Source organism: Malurus melanocephalus, unplaced genomic scaffold (genome assembly GCF_030028575.1).
Source record: "Malurus melanocephalus ecotype Western Australia unplaced genomic scaffold, MMel_1.1 scaffold_235, whole genome shotgun sequence".
In the NCBI taxonomy this organism is placed as follows: Eukaryota; Metazoa; Chordata; class Aves; order Passeriformes; family Maluridae; genus Malurus; species Malurus melanocephalus.
In genome coordinates, this window is record NW_026623467.1 from 949,301 (window position 1) to 973,359 (window position 24,059).

Sequence of the window (24,059 nt, forward strand, 5' to 3'; positions counted from 1 at the left end):
CTGTGCAGGTTTTGGGTGAACGTGGCCTCTGAGGAGACATTTCTGCCCTGCCTGTGACCCTGCCCTGCCCTGTACAATGCCCTTGTTCTAGAGGCATCTTGCAGCACAGCAGCAATTTGATAAAATAACCTTGATAAAATACCTTTGGAAGAGAGCAGCCAAAATGAAACTCCTTTAAAATTTTTTTTTTTCTGTTCTGAGCAAAGAAACTATTTTTCCCTAATTAATCAATAATACATTTGCATTCTTTTCTTCTCTTTATCTCTGCCAGGCAAACCACTGTTTKACATCCTCAAGGTTACMAAATAACATCTATGACATTCCCTAGATATTTGTRCAACCTGAAGACAGGCACTCAGAAGACAAAATTGTTAGAAAATAAGGAGCAGTTCCTACTCTTCCCCTTGGATAATGAATAAGCAAATAAAAAACAAGGCCAAATTGAAGGCTAGTTAGTACTTCACTTTGTGTTATTATGGTGTTCTCTCTTCCAAAGCCAGAGTGCCTTGAGAAATAATCTGGAAAACAGTGATTGCTCAGTTATTARCATCTGTCTCTAAGAAATTATCCTACTTTTTAATACAAAAGTCTTTGCAAGAGTTTTCACAAACAGGTTCTAACTTCTGAAATGTTTATTTTTTTTACTCAATCTTGCCATTTTCTTAAGAGGAAGATATATAAACMAAGCAGTTTACCCTTAACTCTCCACTGCCACTCTGGAAAGACAAAGAGTAGGGTCTTGCTCTGCAGGAACTGTACAGTGCATTTCAGGCTCTGCCTAAAAGAATGTATCCTTTCACAGAACGGGCCGTGCAGTGAGGTGCATGCTGGATCGAGATGAGGACATGCTGGTCAGTGGTGGGAGGCACCCCTTCCTGGGGAGATACAAGGTATGCACACACATGGGAAGAATGCTTGTGGTCTCAGTGTTGTCCCTTGAGACATCAGAGAGCATTAAGACATTGTGAAAAAYGTGCTGCTGTGGTTGTTTCACTGCTGATCTCCCTGCTGCAAATGAATGAATAATTCTCCCTTGCAACCAAGACTTTGCCCCTGCTGGCAATCACACTGCTCTTAGAGCCTCCCCCATGCCCTTAAAGCATCCTTTACACAGCCATGTGCTTTGTTAACTTCCTTTCTGCTTAAAWCCCCACCCAACTGCTGCTGCTTCAGAAAGGAAAAACCTGTTCAGGAATATGTGGCTGTGATAATTGCCCAGCACTTAATTTAGAAGAGTTCTCGGGAACAAGATTAAGATACACWCATGTACCCTTTACTGGGAACTCTCTCAGTTGGTGCCTGTGTCTGTCCTATGCTGCACTGGGGACCATCAGCCCTCTGCCTGTATGAGATCCATTCAGTTTTTGGAGGGAAGCACAAACCACAATATTTTATAGAAAACTATTTACTGAGGAGACTCTCTTGACAGGTTGGTTTCATGAAGAATGGGAAAGTCAAGAGTCTGGAGGTGTCTTACTACAGCAATGGGGGCAACTCTGTAGACCTCTCCCATGGTGTRAGTAGTATTTTCTAATTTAGCAGAAAGTGTTTTTCTGTGCAACCTTTTGCTCTGACTTCGGAGCTGTTGCCTATAGCATTGCTTGCACATGCAGCTCTTTGACATGACTGATAAGCTTTGAAGGGGGTTTGGAGCTTCCACAAATGCTCTCTGAGCCAACTGACCTGCCTTGGCATGTGCTACATAATTCTTATGGATGCTGTAATCACTCGGATTGAGCAAAGGGGTCAAGAATGCTTGTTTTGGACTATAGAGGGCTGTGATGGAAAAGCTGTTGCACAATGCAAGATGACTGACAGATCTCCAGTTCTGGGAAAAGATAGTTCCTTGGAATATGAAGCATCCCAGTCAACAGGCTGATCAGGGCAGAGTGCCTAAATCAACARACTTGATGAGGATTAGCTAAAACCAACACTGGGTTCACAAGCAGCAAGGACAAAAAATGAGCCTGAGTTCTAAGTTTGTCTCCAAGAGGTTTTGCACTGATGAGTGAGMAGAACAACAGAAAAGTGTCTTTGCATAAGCTGAGGTCCTGGTTGAGAGGACATCTATGCAATTGTCTCTGTGTCTGAATTGGGGGACTGGAAAGCTCTCCACATTGAAATAAAGTTGGGTTKTGTGTAATCTCCTTCCTGTGCTGTTGCTGTAAGGGAAATTTGGAAAAGCCAGAAGGAAATTCTAGCCCTTTCCCATGCGGACAATAAGTGGAGAAAGATCTCAAATCTTTCAGTTCAGGTGGAGTTAGTGAAAATCTTTATTTCATAGGGTTGCCCTTACTGCCATAGCCTAGTGCTGAGTCACTTGACATCAGCAAGACTTCTTTTGCAGTAACAGATTATTCAATATAATGAAAACTGTTTCTTCCAGACAGGTAATGGCATAGAGTAACAGTTTGACTTGGCAGAGCCCAGGGCCAGAAAAGGACTTTGAAGCTCCATCTGTCCAAGAGCCATAAGTGTCAGCAGAGAAATGTGCTTATTGTCCTGTCCTTCAGGAGGACACCACCTGACACTCCATTGCACGTGGGAGGCAGTTCTGGCTGCACTTCAGTACTCATCCACCTGTGTTGACTGCAGCATTGCAGGGTGCAAGGGAAAGTGCTGATTGTTGTAAATTAGCTTCAGAGCTTCCAGTYTGGTTTTGGCACTAGTGAGAAGTCTGACATCCAATTCATGTAAAATATGYCCACCTCCATTCCTTCTCTTCACCAGGTAATGGACAGAGCCCTGTTACACTTGGATAACTCCTACAACATCCCCAACGTCAGCAGCGTGGGCATTGTTTGCAAGACCAACTTGCCTTCYAACACAGCCTTCCGTGGCTTTGGGGGGCCCCAGGGAATGATGATTGCTGAGTGCTGGATGAGTGATCTTGCTCGGAAGTGTGGCYTGCCACCTGAGGAGGTACAGACCCACCGACACCTGCCAGGGTGGCGTTGCCTTTGAACAAGCTCTAACAACTGGACACAGACACATACAATTTTTAAGCATGAGAAGTTTTGTTTCATTTTTGCTGAGCTCCGGGCAGGATCTCAAACTTCTTGTGTGATGGACACATTATAGATGGATTATCTTCTGTTTACCTAAATTACTTGGTAGCCTCAATTTTGTAACATCTGCTTTAAGGATAGATATTAAAAGGAATTAAGTCCAAAGGCACTAAATATCTTAATCTTACTGACAATGTGCTTAAGTCCCAATCTCTGAAAATTCCCAGCCTTAAGGACTCAGTTCCTGATTTCCCATAAACAGATATATGTTTATTAATTATTTTGCTCTGTAGAAAGAGTAAAGTAGTAAAATTAGGAAGCAGCACAGTTTAGATCTCATCCATCCTTGTCTGAAGCATTTAACTTGGCRTGTCCATTTTATGTCTTTTTGGGAAGGTACGGAAGCTCAATCTCTATCATGAAGGAGATGTAACTCATTTTAACCAAAAGCTGGAGGGATTTACTCTACCAAGATGCTGGGATGAATGTTTGTCCAGCTCCAGCTATCATGCCAGGAAGAAACAGATTGAAGAATTCAACAAGTAGGTGCTCTGGWGCTGTCTTGTTACTGGGTGCACTTGTTGCCTACTAACTTCTGAAATTCCCTAAGCAATTCAAGTGATGTGAAGTCAAACCTTATATTTGTAGAGTGACTTCCAAAAATTTCTCTTTTTGAAATCCCTTCATGCTCACTGTCAGAGGAAAACTCTCTCAGTAAGCTGGTAACATAAATAAGGCTAGAGTCAGACCTAGCATGATGTGATTTTGTAARTGAAATGTAGCAAAGAAGAGGAATTTCTTCAAGTCCAGTGAGGATTTTCACATGACTATCAAGGCAATTTGTTTAGACTTCCCCGTGCCTTATAGACTTTTTTTAGCTGGCTTCTATATGCAATAGCATAGTTAATAGTCCAGACAACTGCTTCTATCATGCTTGGGGGAAGCATCTTCAGTTTTAATTTCTTCCTGTTGAAACAAAAAAAAAAAAGAAAGCCTTAATTCCTTAACACAAATTAGTGACTAACTCAGTCTATATCACAGTCAAGTATTTAATTTCTATTTGATACACAGTCAGAGGRAAGCAGGATTGAATTTTGATAAAAGCCTCATGAGTATATGAATGATGTTCTTTCCTTGCAGGCAGAACCGCTGGAAGAAGAGAGGGATGTGCATCATTCCTACCAAATTTGGCATCAGTTTCACTGTSCCCTTTCTGAACCAGGTCAGTAAATGTCATTCACCTTTTTGCTAGAGAAGCTGCATTTATGCTGCCTCCCCCCAGGCCTTCCTCCATTTGTACCAAAGTGGAGCTTCTTATAGAAGTAATAAATTCGTTAAGAAAAGCCACACATTTTTYAAGCCAAAATGAGCAGCACAACTGTTCCCAGTTTATATTGTCCAAAAGACACCACAGTGTTGCTACATTTTCATGATAATTGTGTTAGGTTAATTTCCCTGCTTCTCTCAATGGTAGAAACACTTCTGTGTTTGAGCTGATTTGAGGGACTGTCAGTGGTGTTGGCAAGTTCAGGTGAAGGGTGTGTCTGTGTTTCACAGGGGCAGGATTGGATTACTTCACCTGCTTTCTGAGCTGAAAATGCTGACTGAGGTTTGTTATGACWTTGGAACCTCTAGTGAGCTGGTGAGACTAAACCAAACTCACCTCAAGTGTAAACAAGTGGCTTGAGTTGCACCAAAGAACAACCTTAGTCTAGCTGTGAATKAATTCTTCCTGTGGTCTGCTAAGTACTTCACTAGTTAATTTATGATGATTAATGTTCCCTTTTGTAGGCTGGAGCTCTGATCCATGTGTATACAGATGGCTCTGTGTTACTTACACATGGGGGGACTGAGATGGGTCAAGGACTTCACACCAAAATGATTCAGGTAATAATGAGTTTGGGCTTAACTGAATGAAACATCTTTTCAGGAGAATTACATTCTCCCCACAGTGTTGCCTCAGGCAGCTTGACATTTCCTCTGTGTGCATGCAGAGGGCAACAAATCATGACTAATTCCTCTTCACTGTTACAGCAGCAGTGCTAGATTTCCAGAGTATTATCCTACTGGAGTATGAGAATCAGATTCTTCATCATCTTAAATCTCTTTATGTAGATAATGCAGGTTATGTTTACAGTTTAATTTCTCTAGCAATTTCATTTCACCCGATAAAGGCACAGTTTATGTGCATTTTATAAAAAAAATTAGTTGTATTGCAAACATATATATTTGTATATGCTTCTGTAGTTTAAAAGGCTTAAGGGAGTAACATTCCTTTGGCAGAAAAATGAAAAGAAAATCTTACGGCATTTTTAATCTTCTGATTCTTTTAATTGTTGAGAGAAGCATTTAGTYTCACAATAGTGAAGTGAATGCCTGTCATTGTGGCAAAAGTGTATGTGCTCACACATTCAGCCTGTGAAATGCAAACATAACAATGTTCAGGCCAGTCCTCAGTCACTGAAACAACTTGGTCTGCAGGAAAAATGAAGTTTATGGTGGGAGAGGGTAGRGGTTGCAGGTGGGTCCTGGCAGTGTAAACAATGAATGACAATGCTCATAGATAAGAAGTGCTGCTCACCAGTTGTTTACTTTTGCTCCACAGGTTGCTAGCAGATCTCTGGGAGTGCCCACCTCCAAAATTTACATCAGCGAGACCAGCACAAACACCGTCCCAAACACCTCCCCGACAGCTGCTTCAGTCAGTGCAGACATCAATGGAATGGCCGTCCATGTATGGAAGCTGAATTATTTAAAGGAGGGGGTTACAAGAGAGGGCTCCAGAGCATGAAAAGCTGTTCTGTATTTATCCATTKCTTAAGGAAAACAACCATCAAAAGGCAGTTCCAGTCTAAGGATGCCTCACAATCTCTTTACCTGTTGAAATTAAATGACTATATTTTTTCAAGTTGTTCAAAACTCTCCTTCAGTCCTTTAGTAGTTCTAAAAATAGAGTCTTTGGGATTGCTTAAAATGAGCAGATCAAAGCATCCATTTAAGTAGCCAGCTTCTATGTAATTAAGTCAGCCTTATCTATAACAAATACATTTTACTGCATGTATTAATAGCAAATGGCCTGAGAGCTATRCTCCACAAGCTCTAAGTGTTGATATGCTCAGAGCAAATGTTCTGCTGTAGCAATGGCATGGTTGTATATCTGCTGTGGTGGAGTTACCAATGTATATATTTGCTGGGTATGCGACTTTTCCACTTATAAGAGGAATTTAGTACAGGCCATTCTCAGTTTAAAAGAAAAGGGGAAGTGTAACCTGTAAAGTAAAATCATTAGGCTGTTTTTATTCTCTGCATGGCTTATCAGAGTARGTTGAGTTTTGGAAATTTTTTTTTYMRKWWTWAACAATGAGCTTGCAAGACRTGCTGAGCTGTTCTGTACAGAATTGGTACAGATAAAGTTAATGTATAAATGAGTGGACTTCTTATATTTTGTGTCATGGTCCAGAAAATTCTGTGCTGAATTTGGGATTCCTTTCTGCTATCAGCACAGCCAATCTCCTTTAAAATCCTCTTCAGTCAACTTTTCTTCMTATGTAGCAAGATATCCTTTAGTGAACTTTGTTCCTTTTTATGCTATGCTATGCCAAAGTTCTAAAGGCAATATTGATTTAAGCTGAAAGTTCTTTGAAACTCTCATAGGGCTCTTAATACCATAAGCTGGCTATTCAAATCTTAAAATATTTCTTCTCTCTCTCTCTTTGTTTCTAGAATGCRTGTCAGACTATCTTAAAAAGACTTGAGCCGATCAAACGTGCTAATCCCAAGGGATCCTGGGAAGACTGGGTAAGCTGTTTGTATCTGTCATGAGACAAGTGGACWTTGTCAGAGATTGTTTTAATTTGTAAACCTAAACCATGTGTGCAGGTGTGTCCGCCACACCTTCTGCACCCTGATAGCATTGATTTGAGCAAAGACAGTGAAACACAGAYCTGGCATGGATTTCCAAGTAATTAAAGCTGCAAGAGGCCATCCCCAAAACATCAGTTATTACTTTAATCCTGAGATTTCTCCAAATTTTGGGGCCAGCCTACAGCAAACTTTATCAAACAAAAGTCTTGAGTGGTTTAATATATCTTTCTAGTCAGGCTACAGTCTTGGACAGAAGGAAACCTGATTTTTAATGAAGGGATTCTGTAGCATCAACTCTTGTTGAGCTGCCATTCAGCCCCTGCAGTGCTCCTTGGCTGCAATGTCTCTGTACCCTCAATGGGAAGAGATGGGTGGGCTGTAAGGCTCTCTCCAGATCCAAGCTCTGCTCTTCACCAGAGGAGTTTTGACTTTGTGATTTGGAAGTCAGGATAGAATTTCCCTCACTGAAGTCAAGATGACCTRTCAATTTAACCTTTGTCTCTGAGGCTGAAAGTCTAACCTGTAGCTGAGAGACAAACAAAAGCAGGTCTCATCCTCTGCCAATGGTTCAAGTTCTGCCCTTGGTAGCTGCTGACAGGGCAATTCAGGGAAGCAGCTSCAGTCATGATGTTTGGCAGTGCTGCTGTTGGGTAGTGTGACAGCTGTCTGTCACTGGACACCTCCTTGAGACCTCCTGGAAATGTTTTTGTGCAGTGATTTTGCTGGGCCTGGTTGTACAATTACTGTTTTGAAACTCTTGTTCACTTTGCCAGATTAAAACCGCCTATGAGAGCTGTGTCAGCCTGTCAGCCACAGGGTTTTACAGGTGAGAGAAAATTCATTGCAGAGGCACTTACTCTTGTAAGTAATTGTATGGATTGCATCCAGGGAAATTCTGGGAGGATTTACAGCCCCCAGCCCCCTGTCACTGCTTGAAATAAAAGCTGCATTCCCTTTCCTACCTACAAGTGGCAAACTGAGATTAACAACTTCCTGGCTRGGGAGAATCAACTCCTGATGGAGCACAGCTCTGAGGACAAGTAAACCTGGAGTAGATCTAACTTCATTCCAGCTRACTTTGGTCTGAAGAGGCATAAATGAAACCAGAGCCTTGCCTGGGGCTGTGCTGTGTGTCATCCTGGTGACCTAGTTTTGCACTAGAACCACCACATGGGATAAGAGGGGACAAAGGTTGTCCTTGAGGAAAATCCTGTCTCGTGGCATGAGCAGATAGCAGCCATTTCCAGCTTTGCTCTCCCATTTCAGAATCTTGCTGGACCCTGTGCAGTTCTGAAACAAGGCACCTCTCTTAGCTTTTCTGCTGGATGAAAGCAGAGATCCATCATCTTTAAAGCAGGGGTTGACATTAATAAATAAGCACAGTGTTGAGAAGAACCTATTTAGGACTAAAATGCACTATGAGTACATTTCTTTTGCATCTCTGAAATGTATTTTTTCTCTTAACCAAGTGRCTTGTCAGTATTTTAATAAACCAGTTTTCAGATAAAGTGCAACTAGCCAGATACAAAGTTTGCTGTGAACTGCTTAAAATCAGTTCTTACCTTAATCAGTTTCTGTTCCAGCTTGACTATGTTCTGAAATTTAATGGCCCTAAAGAAACATTCAGCTGCTCCCTAAAAGCAAAGGATTTGCAACTGGATTGGTGAGAATGAGTTTATAATAGTCATCACAAGCCCTGAGATTCATGGGAAGATGGCTAAAATAGTTTGATGGTTTCAATCAGATTTGGGAACGCAGAGCAGTTTAAATCGATTCCTATTTATAGTTGTTTACGCTTTTCATTTCTGCATGGGCTTGACAGAAGGAATGAAACAAAAGTGAATAAGGATTTTGATAAGTTGCATTACAGTCATATTCATTTTTTTCATTAAATAAAATGTGATTTTGTTTTTCTTTCTATCAAGAATTCCTGATGTTGGCTATGACTTTGAGAAGAACGAAGGGAAACCATTCTCCTACTTCAGTTACGGTGTTGCTTGCTCTGAGGTTGAGATAGATTGCCTGACAGGGGACCACAAGGTGAGGGGTCAGCGGTGAAACAGCTCTCCRTGTTTTGGTGAAGGGAACATTCACAGGGAGTTAGAACAAACACTGGGTGTCAGCCTGTTCCTGGTTCTGTCATTGGTCTGGTGTGACCTTCAGTAAATTTCTTAACTCCTCTGTTCCACAGTGCAGCCATTCGTAAAGTGTAATAAAACAATAATTATCTACCCTGCGGGGATTTGGGGCTTAATGAATGATTGCAAAAGTTATTGGATTTGCTTGAGTAAGAGATAGCACCATTGTGTTGGCACAAAAGTACAAAAACATCCMAGAATTGAGTTAATCATTAAAAATAACACTGAAGGCTTCTGGGAAGAAAGGAAAAGAAAAAAAATATTATCAGAATCTGACCTAATTGGTTGTGCTCAGGTACAGATCACTGATACCAGCAGCTTGGAATTAATATTAATTGGGTCCATTGGACCTCTGGGGAAAGCTGCAGTGTGTTCCTTTGATTTACTTTGGTGATGAACTCAAAGTCAATATGAGGAGTTCAGCTGAGATAAGATCTGTAAACAGTGTCCAAGTGTGGGATGGTGTCTGGATACTCCTCCTYACACGAGACTGTGGTGCACCAGTTTCAGTGACCTGTGCTGATTTATACTTTATTCCTGTTTTTTAGAACATTCGCACAGACATTGTTATGGATGTTGGTACCAGTCTGAACCCAGCCATAGATATAGGACAGGTAAGTGAAAAAGTGTTGCTATTGCCATAAAGCTAAAGCACCCACACTACTCTCAAGCTTTGTTTGTTAGCCCTCTCCAAACACAATCTTTTAAACTTGCCACAGAATTACATAGGGAACTATTCTGTTAGGGTTTGGGTTTTTTTGGTTTGCATATTAACACTACAGGATATTGTCCAGTTACCACCCTCCTTGATGTTTTTTAGGCTAAATCCCACTGGCCACTAAATCCCAATTTTAGGCTAAAACCTGATATTTATACTCCTATCTGTCAATATTAAGTCTATTTAATTTAATGGAAATTCTCCTGTGACTAAAGAATTAGGGTGGTAGATTCTGTCCTCCAGCTGCTGCTCTGTAGAGTTCTCAATAGGAAGTTGGACCAGGCACTTATCTGGCAAAGCCCTTGGGCAGGCACTTCATCATTTTGATGATTCCTTCAAAATTTTGTGCAGTAATAATCACAGTATCTCWTAGCAGATAAAGGCAATAAGCACAGGGTTGTTTGACAGACCAAGAGATTAATTGTTAGACATGCTTATCTAGTCATCTTAGCTCCCTGGCTAACTCTAGATGTTGATATGGCTAACCCCAGTGGAACTGCTGCAGAATTTGGGATTACAGGACAGCATGACTTGCAGAGCTCTGCTATAGTCAAAATGAAACTTCTTTGAAGGTGACATTTTTTCTGAAAGAGTTTTTTTTTTTTAAGTGGCCAAGGGGAGAAAGAGATTTTCTGTCTTTGCAGGCTGTCAYTTTAGGTTTGGGAGTTGAGAGCTGGGCTAAATGGAGCCTGTCAAAGGGGTCTTCAATTCCTGTGTCCTGTGAATTGCTGCAGAGGATGTAGGAGCACAGGAAAAGAAGGATGTGGCACAAGAGCAGGAACACAAGTACACAGAGATGGGTTAATGAATGTTTGTGCCAAATCTTTAGACTTATCTGGCTGTCAGATAGCTTAGTGGGCACAGAAAGCAGAGCTGCTTCCTGCAGGGTTGTTCTATCACATCCTCCTCTCATAATTTTGTAATTTTTTCCCCCTAAAATTTGCAGTAGAAAAATAGGCAGAGAAGTCTTTAGAACTTGATGGATATGAGAGTGTTTTGCAGGTATATATGCTGGTGACCTGATAATATGCAGCACTTAGGAAAGCATTTATACTGAAACAGAAAGCAAAAAATAGTTTGTCTTTAGATATTTCATCTTCAGTCTTTTTAGTCTACTTGTCCTTTTAATAATCAGCAAATTCAACTCATTGTGTTACTCTGCCTGGGAACGAATCAATTTTTTTTTTTTTTGGTTGCTTTATCAGAAAATTATTGTCCTGAATTTACAGAAAATCTGTTTGTAAATTGCTTCACCTGCCAGGGAAATGCAGCCACACTTATGTGGGAACACAGGGATTGTGCAAAGATTGTACCCARCAGAAGGGACAAGGGTTTAGAGATAAGAAGCGGGACCTGAATCAGATGGGGAGGGTTGAAAAACTGAGTGGATGTCATCACTGTCCTTGTGCAGGGAASAACAACAACAATGTAACCTTGTCTGGATGTGTTTGTAGATAGAAGGAGCGTTTGTCCAGGGCATTGGGCTCTTCACCATGGAGGAGCTGCGCTACTCTCCTGAAGGGAACTTGTACACTCGAGGGCCTGGCATGTACAAAATCCCGGCATTTGGAGACATCCCAACAGAATTCTATGTGTCTCTTCTCCGTGACTGCCCCAACAGCAAAGCAGTTTACTCATCCAAGGTACACCCGGGAGATCTCTGGGCCTCTTATGGCTCCMTGGCACTGTGAACCTAGTGGGATAAAGTCATGATTCTGGGTGTCCAAACAGTTCACCTCATTATGCTGCCTTTACTCCGAGGTTAAGATGYTTTTCAGTTTCTTATCAGAAATGTGTGTACTATCCTTTCTGATCAGGAAGAACTAAAATAACCTGCACATTGCTGCCCTGATTGTCCATTAGATAGAAGTGGTGTTGCTCTGTCAGAAAGCTGTGCTTTTCTACTCTTTCTTCTTTAAACTGACTGGTAGTGTTTTTAGCTCAGTCTTTTCTCACTGATCATACTTGGCACACTGGAGGCTGTTTTAGCTTTCTCTTTCTTCCTCACTAAGCACATCTGGGAGATTGTGGTTCCCATCTGGAAGACAAAGCCTCACTCTTGCTTGTACTCTGCCTAGGCTGTGGGAGAGCCCCCTCTGTTCCTGTCTGCCTCAGTGTTTTATGCCATCAAAGATGCCATCTACTCAGCGAGGAAGGACTCTGGCCTGACTGAGCCATTCAGGCTGGACAGCCCTGCCACCCCAGAGAGGATCCGCAAYGCTTGTGTAGACATCTTCACCAAAATGGTAACAGCCCCTGGTCTCACAGGCTGCTCCCTGGCCAGCCTACCCCATGGGCAGGGTGCCTGGGAGTCACAGTGGCCCAGRGCTGGGATTAGGGCAGGATGGGGAGGCTGTGTCCCCACTTAAGCAGACKGGTTTTGTTTCGTGGGTCTTATCCTTCATTTAACATGCCACCAGCTCAAAGCCCAATCCTCAGCCCAGCACTGCCAGGACTCCCACTGCAGGAWGGGCACCTGTGCATCTTTGAAGTTCAGTCCATCCCACCATACTCCAAGTGTTGCCTGTGGAACAAAGGCACCAGCTGCCTGTCCTGACTATCAGCCCTCAGAGAATCATCACATATGATAAGAGCCATGCTGTGATGATTTACTGGTRTCCCTCAGCAAGGGAGGCAAAGTGCTCCTGCAAATAGTCCTTTCTCCTGAATGTTATGGCTACAGGAGTTTCCTTAGAAACTGTGGACTTGATCTGAAGGAGTCCAGGAGCGATCTTTGTCTCCTCATGGGCTCCTTCTCTRTCCCAGTGTTGTCACAGGGCTCTGTAGGAGTCAGCCATCAGGCCTCTAACAGAAGTGCCATGAGACAGACATCTCTGTGTTTGGAAAAACTGGGATAGGAGCTCATGTTTTCACATGTATAGTCACTCACCTCAAAAGCACCATGGTGGGAAATGCTGAACCCTGGGCAGGACCCTCGTTTGTTGCTAATTCAATTATTTTTTTGTCTTTACAGTGCCCTTCTGCTGAGCCAGGGACCTTTAAGCCATGGTGTGTGCGTGTGTAAGAGGCAAGATTGAGGAGCAAACTGCWGAAACTGAGCTTACACCAGAAGAACCACAAGGCAGTCAGACTATAATGGAGGAAAAAAGATCTGTGTTCATGTGGCTCACCCACTGATTCATAGAGCCTTCACATTTAATTGTCCAATCATTGTTTTCTCTAGGAGGGGGAATTGCTGCCAGATTATAGCTGTGATGTAAATTCAAATGAAGAGTAAGTGGAAGGTGATGTTATCCAGATGTAATTGAAAAATCTTACAGGTTTCATATAAAATTGCTGCTTATTACTAGCCAATGTGAAATAGCAGGGTGGTTGTTTCTTCTTTTTCCTGCTGTGGGGAAAAGATGTATCACCTTGCGATGCTGTGCCAAGAAGGACTTAACTGGGTTGAGCCCAGACATAGAKTCCTCTAGCTGAGATAGGGAAAGGTATAAGTGGTGCTGAGGGCTGGGCCCCCCTGCACACAATGCCAGGTATATCCTRCAGGGAGATGAGCAGGACTTTTGAYGTTGGTTAAGGAAGGTGGTCTGACCTGTGTAACCAAAGTGTTTCAGAGGAAAAGGCTAAAATATGACCAATAACTGATTTACCTCAAAGTTCAATGACTGTTGCTTTGCACTGGTGCTTTGATGAGATTTTAGTTCAAGTGTTACCTTGTCTTWTCTGATTAAAGATAAAAACTAAATATACCAAGAGGACTTCCAGCAATTTGCTGCTTTGTTTGACACAGACTTTTCCCATCCCACACCTCCACATCTTTCCCTATCCTTTAAATAGGCAAGGAYATGAGAGATCTTGGAGTAACAGAGAAATTTGCTCATTGATGTTCCCAGGGCACTTTATACCAGCCCAGGCAAGGGGCATGAGGAGGGTGACACAACTGGGGATGAGCTGGCTCTGGGTGCTCTCTAGGTCAATCCCTTGCCTTCTATTCAAGGGAAAACTCTTAGCTTTGCTGAATGTAAGAAAATGGGTACATTTTACTACAGGGACTACTTGCCTGAAAAATATGCTATGTAATGACCTGGTGTCATCTGGATTGAATATATTTTTCATGTTRGATTTAGTGCTGGCCATCCTGCTGACAGGTTTTGTCACTGTCAAATTCAACACTGGAGCATATGTTATCTCTAGATGGTGTTAGCCATATACTGTGCCTGCTTAGCAGTTGAAAACTTTTATCTGTTTCTCTGGCCCATGGTGTTACTAAAATGTCCTTTTTCTCTTTTTGCACTCCCAGGGCCATAAAAAAAATATGGTGCAAGAGGATGTAACTCTATATAAAATTTTTCTCACGTACAGCCTTCTTAAAATTGGCTTCCATCTTAGGACTGGACAATGTATACTCAGTGTGAAATTATTTTTTAAGCACTCCAGGGTATATTGCTTGGAAAGCTGTAGATTTATTTCTCAAATTGAAATATTAYGGTTCTACCATCTAGAAGAAGGGAATTTGTTTATGTGAGTTCCAGAAAGTGTGCCTGTTAGGCTTGCTACGTAATTGTTTTATTAACTGAAATATGATATTGGTGTTTCCTAAGCTCTGAGGTACTTGTTTTCTCCTGAAAGTTGGTAATATGTRAAAAACCTCTTAGAGAAAAAAATGTGATAACTTATGTGCAATAACAGCTATTGGAGCCTGTGTATCCACATTCCTGGGTGTCCAGGGAGGGATACAGAATACAAAGACTGTAAGGCAGATTGATATCAGCTCTGTTCCTGTGACATCCACTTCATGAGATTCCTGGGCATGCTCATTCAGGATGAGAAGAAATACAAAGGTAATGTGTGTTAATGCATGGGGGACACAGGCAGAGTGGATATCAAGGAGCTCCTGGTGTCATCCCAGGGGAAAGTTGCCAGTGCTCACAATAGGCCTGCTGCCTGTGAGGGTTGTGGGACATGCTGGGACAAATAACTCACCAGCAAGATGAGTAACTGCTCCTTCTTCCCCTGGTTTTGGGGGCATCTTTTTCATAATTTCAGGATGGGTTTGTGTGTCTCACCCAGTCACAGTGACTGCTTGGTCAGGTGAATTGTTTTAAATTAGATGTATTCAGTCTCTGTTTTGCTGTTTGCTTTGTGARTTAATTGGAAGTGTATTTGCCAAGGTCTGTGTCCATGCAGTGGTCAGAGCAGGATGCTCAGAGCAGAYCTGTGGAGCCATTTTTGCTGCAGCATCCATGAGCCACTCTTCCCCAGGCACCAGCCCTTGTCCTCACACCCACCCCAGCTTGGGGGCCCTCTTGATACCCTTGCCCTGCTGATGGAGGGAGGAAACACTTCTCTTTTACTGGATTTGAATGTAAATTATGTCAAACACCTAGGGAGGGCAATGGTGTAAAATCAGGGTTGCAAAGTAATGACAAACTGGTTTTGAGGGTGTAGGGGAAAAGGGAGCTTGGAGGCAAACAGGAATTTACAGAGGGATCATTGTAATACCTGCCTGTGCTGTGGGATTCTAAAGAACAAAAAGCTGAGGTTTTCATGTCACCTCTCAAGGTCTTAACATTTCATATATCATTTTTCTGTGGAACTAAGTGCCAGGCATCTTAGGAAAGGCCTGGGACCTGCTGGGGAGGGCTGGCAGGAAGAGAAGATCTCTGACTTGAGGCATGCTCTGCACTACAAAGCTGCTGGGGAGCAGCTGTCCTGCCCTGAGTGCACAGTACTGTCCCCTGCCAGGGGCTGTGTCCCATCTCCTCACACACAGCTTCAAGTGTAGGGTTTCAGCACAGTCACTGCAGAGAAAGCTACTCAAAAAGGGAAAAATGTCCCTTTCCTAATACTTCTCAGTGAGATAGACCATGGATGCAAGACTCTAATTTAAYGGCATATAATTGGAAATTTGCTGCTTTTATTCTTCCAGAACTCTGTCCTAAAAAGAGGAACTATGCCATCTTGCTAGACTGTAAAGTACTGCGCACAATAATGGCACTTAAATAGTAATTACTGCAGCTGGACAGTTTGTGGGAATGTGAAAGGAGCCAAGCTGATCTGATGTCTTAATGCTATTCATTGCATGGCCTTCTGTGAGAGAGGGAGGCCAAGATTCTGGTAACTGTTTTAGGTCAGTTCTAATCAATAGTTTTCACTCTCATTCTTTAATGAGCATTGTCAAATTGGTATCACGAATGTACACGGAATTCTCTGTGAATGTCACAACTGCAAAATAAAGCTGCTAAATACTCTGGAAACAAGTATGCTATGGTCAGAGTCTGTCAGGATTTGAAATCCAGACAACTTCAGCTCATCCTTGGTGTTTGTTTGATGAAGATGGACCCTTCCCAGAGGCTGTGAGTCAGATCAGCTCAGTGACCGAAGCTGGGAGAGGGTGGGTGGTTGCTCAGGACTGCCCAGCTGGATGAAGCCGTGAGCCAGCTGGAGAGACTGGGCCTCTGTCTGGCCACGCTGGCAGCCAAGTCCCAAAGAAAGCAGAGTCAGTCCTTGTGCTTCTCTGCCAGCAGGAGCTGTAGTAGCCACATCCTGTTTTCCAAAGCAGCACAGTGGTGCATTCTGATGCTTCCAGCCACCTCCACAGGGCCTGCCAGTTGCTGACACAAGGTGAAGGCAGTCTGTCTGGTGCTGTGGCTGGCACCTGCTCCACACTGACACACCCTTGTCTCAGGGCTCATGCACCGAGCTGAAAGCTGGCCTTGGCCCATTGGAGCCAATCCTGCAAAGAGGGCAGCCATACTAAAACCTGTAAATGGAGCAAGCACTGGGTCCCGTCCCCAGGGCCCACCTTGAGCCTAAACATGTAGGAGATGAGGCTGTAAAACAGAACAGTTCACAGAGAACAGATAAGACCAAACGCTGAGCCAGGCCTGACCTTCCCTCAGCATGGAAAGATTGGGAACATTGTCAGCGGTTCCCCAGGAGCGTGTGCCACCCTGTGTCACAGCCTCGGGTGACATGCTCCTTTGGGAGCACTTCTTGTATATGTGTGGGGCAATTTGTCATGAAGAAGCTGTTGCCAAACCTCTTGGCCCAACAGGGAGCCCAGAATAGGAAATGTCAGTGTGGGCAGAGCACGTGTGATGCTGTTGTGGTTTGCAGCAGGTCCAACCCACCCCACGCTGAGCTGCWGGGTTTGCTGAGAGCCATTTACCCCATCACACTTCATGCAGTTTTCCAAGCCCCAGTGCCACAAGTTTCTCTTGTGGTGTTCTTGTTGTGTTTAAAAGAGTTCAACCACACGAAGAGCCTTAATCCCCCATCACTGGCAGTGGTCTTCCTCAGCTCTCTGATGAGTCTTTTGGACTGCCACATGGAAAACCTCACTGCAAGCAGCTGGAAAGCAAAGGCCTGTCAGTATCTTGAAGCACTYGCTTTTAGATTAACGCTCCCTGGAACAGTTCCTCCCTATGGGCTATTTCTCCCAGGTCTCTGTGCTGCAGGGATGGTCTGACAGGAAACTGCTAGAAAATGGGAAAGCAGCGAGGTCCCAGTTGTAGAAGCGAACCAGCTGCTGCTTCTGCTGGGCAGACAGCTTGCTCAACATCTGCTCTGACAGCCACCTGTAGGTTCACTGCACTTGGGAGTCGGTGAGTTCAGCCTGGCGCAGCAGGTGGCCCAGTTCCTGTCTGGGGAAGCCAAACCATCACCACGTAGTCGTAGTGGATGAAACGGGGCCAGCAGAGACCAACGAGTGGTTTCCAAGCACCGCTGCCATTGTGTGTTCCGCTGTGTAGGATGTCCTGGATGAAGCTGCTGAAGGATGGGCTGATGCCCATGCCTTGCAGGAATGTGGCAATTAGCCTGTGGAAAGGGTCCCTGACAAACAGCACTTTGGTGTGAGATCCCAGCATAGCCTTGATCTCTGGTTGAACTTGCTCAGCCGTCTCTCCTCAGCGTGCTGCTGGTGGTAGGGGAGCGGCACTGGCAGTGTCACATTGTCCTCCTCCAGCTTCCCTAAAAGCTGCTGCCAGTCCTCCACCCCTTGGCTTTGCTGGGAAATGGATTTCTGTCCCCATGAACACCTCAGATTATGGCTACCCAGACTCCCTCTTTCCCCAAATCCCCATGCCTGAGGACTGATCTCAACCACAGATTTATTCCACAGGCCCTCTTCTCCACTAAATCATAATTTTTGCTTTTAACTCCTTGCTTGCAACTGAACATAACTAAGGTGAGTTTACCAAAGAGTMGAAAATATTTTGAGAGACAACGCAGCAATAAATTGGTTTGTAGYTACAAATACAAGATGTCCTGCAAATCCTTTTGCATCTGTTAATAGCTTAACATCWGCTATCAAATATATGTGAAAGTAAGGGATTATTCTTCATGGCTCAGGGTGATTTAGGGATCCAAATGATGTCAATTCTTACATCATTCCATATGTAAAGTTTTTCTCTTGTAGATAAAAAGGCAAAAGCAAATAAAAAGCAAAAAGCAAACAGAAGTGAGACGACAACAAAGCAAATAGAAAATGCAAAAGCAAATACAATAACTCTATGCGAGTCAGTTTAATTTCTCAAATTTCAGCTTTGCTTTTTTCCTTTTGTCTTATTTTTGATATGAAAAGGCCATAATGGGTTTGAATGTGGAAGATTAATGCCTGCCTTGTTAGTTTATTTTCTTTAACAGCAGCACATCTGCCTCATCTGCTCAGTGCAGGCATTTGGCAGCCCTGGGGAGACAGTTTGATGGTTTGTTCTGGTCCTTGGGAAGTTAAATATTTGGGGAGGCTCTTGTACAGGGCAGAGAAGCACAGTTCAAATTAGGCAAAGGACATCAGGAACACAGGAATAAACACAGTGGTGCCTGAAGCTATCCTGAGCTGCTCTTTGACTCACCCAGGCCCAGAATGACAATGTCTGTAAAATCTAGTGATGACTTTGCCTTGGAATGATGGGAACTGGAGGARAAGGATGCATTTTTTTGGCAATAAATGCAATAATCACCAATGCCCGTGCTCCCTCCTGCCTTCCCAACAGCATTTCACCCGTCCTAACAAAAGTTTTTACCCGCAGCAGCCTGACACCTGTTTTCCCCASCACGCCTGAGACCAATAACCCCATTAATGACACAAAGCTGCCGGGCCCCACAGCGAGGGCTTTCTCCATAAACACCGTGCAAACTGTTTTCTGTCCCGTCGGCATTTGCCCAGCAAGACGCTCCAGAAGCAGCTCGGGGTCACTTTCTCCACGGCACAGAGCTGCTGCTGGATGTGCAGAGCTCTCATGGTGGCCAGGCTAATTGCTGGGCTGCGGGCCGGGTCTGGAGAAGCAGCCAGAGAGGACGAGGTGGGGGAAGAATGGCATTCCTGGGGTGCTGGTGAGCAGGTAGGGACCCGAAGGAAGGGTGCTGGGGAATTCCTGTGTTTGTTCAAACACACTCAACCAGAGCTGGGTTAAAGGACTGTTTGGGCAGCAGCTCGGCTCGGGGCGGGCAAATGGCCTGAGGCACGGCCGGTACCTCCCGCCCGCGTTTGCAATGTGAGATTTTGAGGCAGAATGTGCCTTTTTATTCGATGTCTGTGCCACGCCAGCTGACGGTGCTCCCTGTGGGGAGCAAGTCCTGCATCCCCAGGCCTGTGCAGAGTGAGGAAAATTGTCCCTGGCCCCGATATTCCCTGTTCTCCGCTGGCTTCGGCACCCAGCGCGGCCCTCGGCGGGAACGCTGCTGTGGGGAGCAGCCTGTCCTGGGGCCGGGGCTCAGCAAGGGCCGGGCCATGCTCCTGCCTCTGTGGGGCCGGGGCTTCTTCTAAGATAGAAGCTGTGTCAGGTGGCAGGGCCATGACAAAGCAGGGACTGGAAATGCTGAGCTGCTGCTTGCGTCCTTTTGTTGATTAACATCAGCACAGAGGCGCAGACCCCATTGCACAAAAAGCGAGGGGCGCTTACAGGCAGGCAGATAAATATGCTGCTCCGCCTCTTCCCCAAGGAACCCACCTCCCAGGAGTTCTGGAGGGCTGTGCCACGGTAAATTTGCTGTCCCCTGGCCAGCCGTGGGTTTCCCAGCAGAGGGTGCTGTGTGCCCGAGGAAGCGCTGCCCACGGCTGCTGGAGGCGGTGGCTCCTGCGCTCGGTGCGCGCTTTCGCTCTATGGCTTCAGGGAATGACCTTCCCACCTGCCCTGGCCACATTTGTGCCTTTTGAAGCCTTTCTACAGCGAGGAGGTGATGATTCCTCCGGGCCTTGTGGCTGGACCCTGTTGTTCGTGTCCCTGCAAGCTGTCCCCCAAAGACGGGAGGAGCCCGGCACAGCCGGCGCTGGGGCAGGAGTGAATGGCCGCGCTGCGCTTCCCTTCCCTTCCCAGCAGAAGAGACACATTTTCCTTCGGGCTGCAGCGCTGATGTTGCCTCTCCCAGCCCGATGGGTCTTAGGGTGACCGAGCTGGTGCTCAGCAGCTCCCGGAGCCGCTCCTGGGCAGCATCACCTGCGGCGTGGCCGCACACCGGGGCAGCAGAGCAAAGGCCCACCCAGCTGCCGGCAGACCCGCTCCAGGGCTAGGAGCTCCTTTAGGTCAAGAGACTGCAGTRAGGTTAACAAATAGAAGGGCGGAAGGAGCTCTGCAAGCTCTCTTCGTTGAGCAGGTGGCAGCAGCATGTGCCTTCCTGCACTAAAATATGCTTTAGCAGGGACTGTCCCAGCCACAACACCAGTGAGCCCAAGAGCAGCTGCAATGGGCAGGGACAAATGCTGATTTTTATTTTACAGTCATAACGTGAAAGTGAAGAGACATTCTCTGAGGGACAGAAAGCAATAGTGGAAAACCCCCTTTGCTTTGCATTGCAAAGAAACAGAACTTACCAAGYTACATCAGGGTTTCATCAGAGGAGGGGACAGTGTTTGCTGTGCCTTGGTGGCCTGCACAAAGGAGGAGACTGTCCCTGAGCTGCCAGGGCTGGTTTGGGGGAGCAGCTGCTTTGCTTGGCTGCTTCAGCTGCTGGGCTGCCATGGGGTATTGTCAGAGCACAGCTGGTTGAGCTCCTTTTCCAGGGGGGTGAAGTCCCCCTGGGTGGCAGGGCCAGGCATGAGCCATGGCCTGTGGGGCCTCATGGGCATCCAAACAGCTCTCTGAGGTCTGTGTGGATCCTGTATTGTGATTTCCCTCTTCCTCCTCATTAAGCAGCACTAACAGGCCAGGGGCTAGGAGTGCCTTGAGCAGCTGGAATTGCTCTGTGGATGCAGACCCATGGCCCAGCTATGCCAAGGCTGCTGTGGAGGTATGGGGAAGAGAGAAACAGCGAGTTTCTCCTCCCTCTAACTTGTATCTGTCATTTAAATTATGATTTCTTATTTTTTTTTTCCTTGTCCCCTGGGTTTTCTTTTTTTTTTTTTTTTTTTTTTTTTTTTTTCCTGCTGAAAAGTTTTCTCAAGTATCTGTGGACACTGAAGCTCACTGCTGGGCTTTCCCTGCTTTCCATTCACAACTTATGGTGTTGAGCAACAGCCAGCAAGGCTGAGGTTGCAGTTCTTGGACTGAAAGGTTTCCTGCTTTACATTTGTGGGGAGACAGGAATCCTTTTGGGCACAGAGGCTGAGTCAGGTGTGGAAATGCATTCACATCCTACTATTTAATGCAATTGCACAAGGGAATTAGTTGGGGAATTCATATGAGGCTTCCCATAATTTAGGAAAAGCCTCACTGCCAGGAATGTGAGAAAAAGCCATTCTCTCTTTCTTTACACCAGCAGTAGGATTGCCTGAATAAGGATTTCCAGGTTTTTTCTCCACCAATATCTTCAACAACATTACCTTGGGATCCCTTTTTCTCCTCACAGGACACAAACCCTTTGGAGATATTCTTATATGTTAATAAACATCCTCCTCTTCAGCCTTCCCACATTCCTCCCACTTCCAAATCTTGCAGGGTATTGTCTTGTGTGACCATGACCCGCGGGCACTGATGTGGTGGTTCCCCCCCTTGTTCCTCCTCATGCCTGCCTTGTGGGAATGTGAACTTTGCAAAGTGATGGCAAACACTGCCTCATTTGGCGAGGGATGTTTTTACATTGCAAGGAAAGGAAGAGTGGAGAGGAAACCTTGTCCCTCTTCTTGTTTGGAAACTTGCATGTTAATTCTGTGTTCTGCGAGCAAATCTGGGCCCATCTCTCAGCAGAAATGTGGGAGCAGTTGGAGGAGGAACAAGCTACTCCCAGAGCATCATTTAACATGGAAAAATCTCTGGTCTTTGGGAAGGATGGTCCTGAGAGCAGCTCTGCCAGGCTGCTGGCTGGGGATGCATTGCACTGAGTGGAGGATTCCTTGAAATCAATCCAGAAAGTCTAAGGGTGGGAGTGGTATTTTTTGATAAACTGGGTGTTCTGCAAGTGGCCTCTTCTCCATCTCATCTCTGGATTACCAGAGTTCCTCCCTGTGTTCCTGTGGAGAACACTCAGTCTTATGGTCATTTCAAAATTTTGGCCAACTCAGCTGCTTTCTGGCAGGATTTGGGATTTTCTTCAGTCTAGCTCCTGCCAGATGTGGGTGAGCCAATCTGCCCAGCACCCTAAGCACATCTCCATCTCCTCCATTGCTTACATTCAGTGCTGACAGTGTTAGCAAGGGGTTTGGAAGGTGGACATTTGTCCTTGTGCATTGGACAGGGAGCACCAGGCTGGCTTTGGGCAGGCAGGGAGAGGTCAGAGGCTGCAGGGACTGTCCCACACAGCAGCATCCTGGGACTGAGCAGCACTGGACCAGAAAYAGTTATGCAATGTGGAAAGGAAAGAAAAGCAAGTTCCCATTGCACCCAAGGAGTGGAGCAGGTAGGACAATGTTTGGAGAGGTTGTACAACTCTGGCGCTTCCTGTTTTCCTGCGGGCAGGAGCTGTGATTGTCACTTCTTATTCAGCTCCTCATCCTGGGAGGAAGGCAGTACCGGGCTGTCCGGGGGCAGCAGGATGTTTATGTGGCAGGCTGAGTCAAGGTGCTGCTTTTAATATGCCCCAGAGCAGAGTCATTGGGGGAAATGTACATTTTAGATTTCTTTTTTCTTTTTTTAATTAAAAAAAAAGGCTCAGGAACATCCGAAGTGCTTTGCAGTTGCCATCGAGCTGTGTGGCTGAATGCTAGTGCTGAGTGTCATTGTTTTCTAAGGCTGTTATACAAGGATTTTACAGGGTGCCAGGAACTGCTGGTAATTTAGGGAAGGATTCGTCTAATTAGCGATTCTCTGTTGAGAGGCTTTGCTTAATTACTACATAAGCTGTTAAACTTTACATTGTCTCAGCCAGGCCCACATCAGCTTAGCACCTAACTGTCGTGGAGAGAGGATGAGGCAGCCATGCAGCCTCTGCCATGTGCCCATCCAGAGGAGCTCCCTCTCCCTGTTTATTGAGGATAAAGACATTTTCCTGGAAGGGAGGACTAAGGGACTCAATGAGATTCAACTTTAAAAAAATTGTAGTGATTACAGCCAYTACCTCTCTGCAGTAGGAGATGGAAATCCCATGAAAAAAATAACATGTGTCTGGATCTATGTGTGCCGGGAAGGATGCTCATGGGACTGTGGTCATCACACGCATTCCACCACCTGCCATGRGACCAGCAGCCATCCATCCCATTGCCTCCATCCTATCACYTRCCATGGGACCAGCAGCCATCCATCCCATTGCCTCCATYCTRTCACCTGCCATRGGACCAGCAGCYRTTGCCTCYATYCCAGCATCTCCTCATGRAGCTTTATGGTGCCCCCTGAACAGCACGGGACCTTTTACCACTGAGTGTTTCTCTAACCAGATCTGTTGTGCTTTTTTGTCCCAAGCKCCTCCTGGCCTTCCTCCTCTTTTGTGCTGCATGGTAGAAACCMAAAGTGCTCCCAGACAAACCAGGCAATGACTATGGATGTGTGGTAATTTGGAAAATCTATTAATGCACCTTTTCTTTCTTATCTGTTTTTTAATGTGAATTTTATTTCCTGCAGCCATCTGTGCTCTTGGGACTGCTCTTTCCTTTGGGACCCTGAGTAAGAGAGGGATCCTGAAAGACCCCTTAGGTGCAACTTCTTCACTACCCCTGACATGAGGGCAAAGCCTCTGCTTGGCCCCCAGTTTCACAGAGATGGGAGGGTTTTTTTCTTGGGTGGCCACAGTGGCATTGCTGAGGCAGCACAGAGGAGATTGGGGTCTGAAACAGCTCTGAATCTCCTGAAAAAGAGCAGGTGGTGGTGAAAAACAGGATGGTGGGAGGAAAACCTCTGGTATAAAACATCATTCACTGGAACCAGACTTTGATCTGCCTGCTGCAGTCCCTGATGGGAAAGGGTCGTGTGGGCTGGGAGGAGATGGGCAAAGGAAGAGGGGATCTCATGGGATTTGGACTTGTGTCTTCCATGGGTCCTCTTTTCCTGAGCCTCAACT

General features: G+C 45.3%; 1 protein-coding gene across 2 annotated transcripts in view; it reads left to right on the plus strand.

The window, feature by feature from the left end:
* The window catches only part of XDH (xanthine dehydrogenase), a 48,411-nt gene extending 34,964 nt beyond the window's left edge, over nt 1-13,447 (plus strand). For both annotated transcript variants that reach the window (XM_057374899.1, XM_057374900.1), the window contains exons 24-37: nt 803-890; nt 1,430-1,516; nt 2,731-2,922; nt 3,405-3,550; nt 4,149-4,230; nt 4,800-4,895; nt 5,614-5,742; nt 6,732-6,806; nt 7,646-7,698; nt 8,798-8,912; nt 9,559-9,624; nt 11,183-11,371; nt 11,807-11,974; nt 12,703-13,447. In XM_057374899.1, the coding sequence (XP_057230882.1) occupies nt 803-890; nt 1,430-1,516; nt 2,731-2,922; nt 3,405-3,550; nt 4,149-4,230; nt 4,800-4,895; nt 5,614-5,742; nt 6,732-6,806; nt 7,646-7,698; nt 8,798-8,912; nt 9,559-9,624; nt 11,183-11,371; nt 11,807-11,974; nt 12,703-12,753 (1,537 nt within the window). In that variant the 3' untranslated portion in view covers nt 12,754-13,447. The remainder of the gene's footprint in view (nt 1-802; nt 891-1,429; nt 1,517-2,730; nt 2,923-3,404; nt 3,551-4,148; nt 4,231-4,799; nt 4,896-5,613; nt 5,743-6,731; nt 6,807-7,645; nt 7,699-8,797; nt 8,913-9,558; nt 9,625-11,182; nt 11,372-11,806; nt 11,975-12,702) is intronic.
* The last annotated feature ends 10,612 nt before the right edge of the window (nt 13,448-24,059 follow it).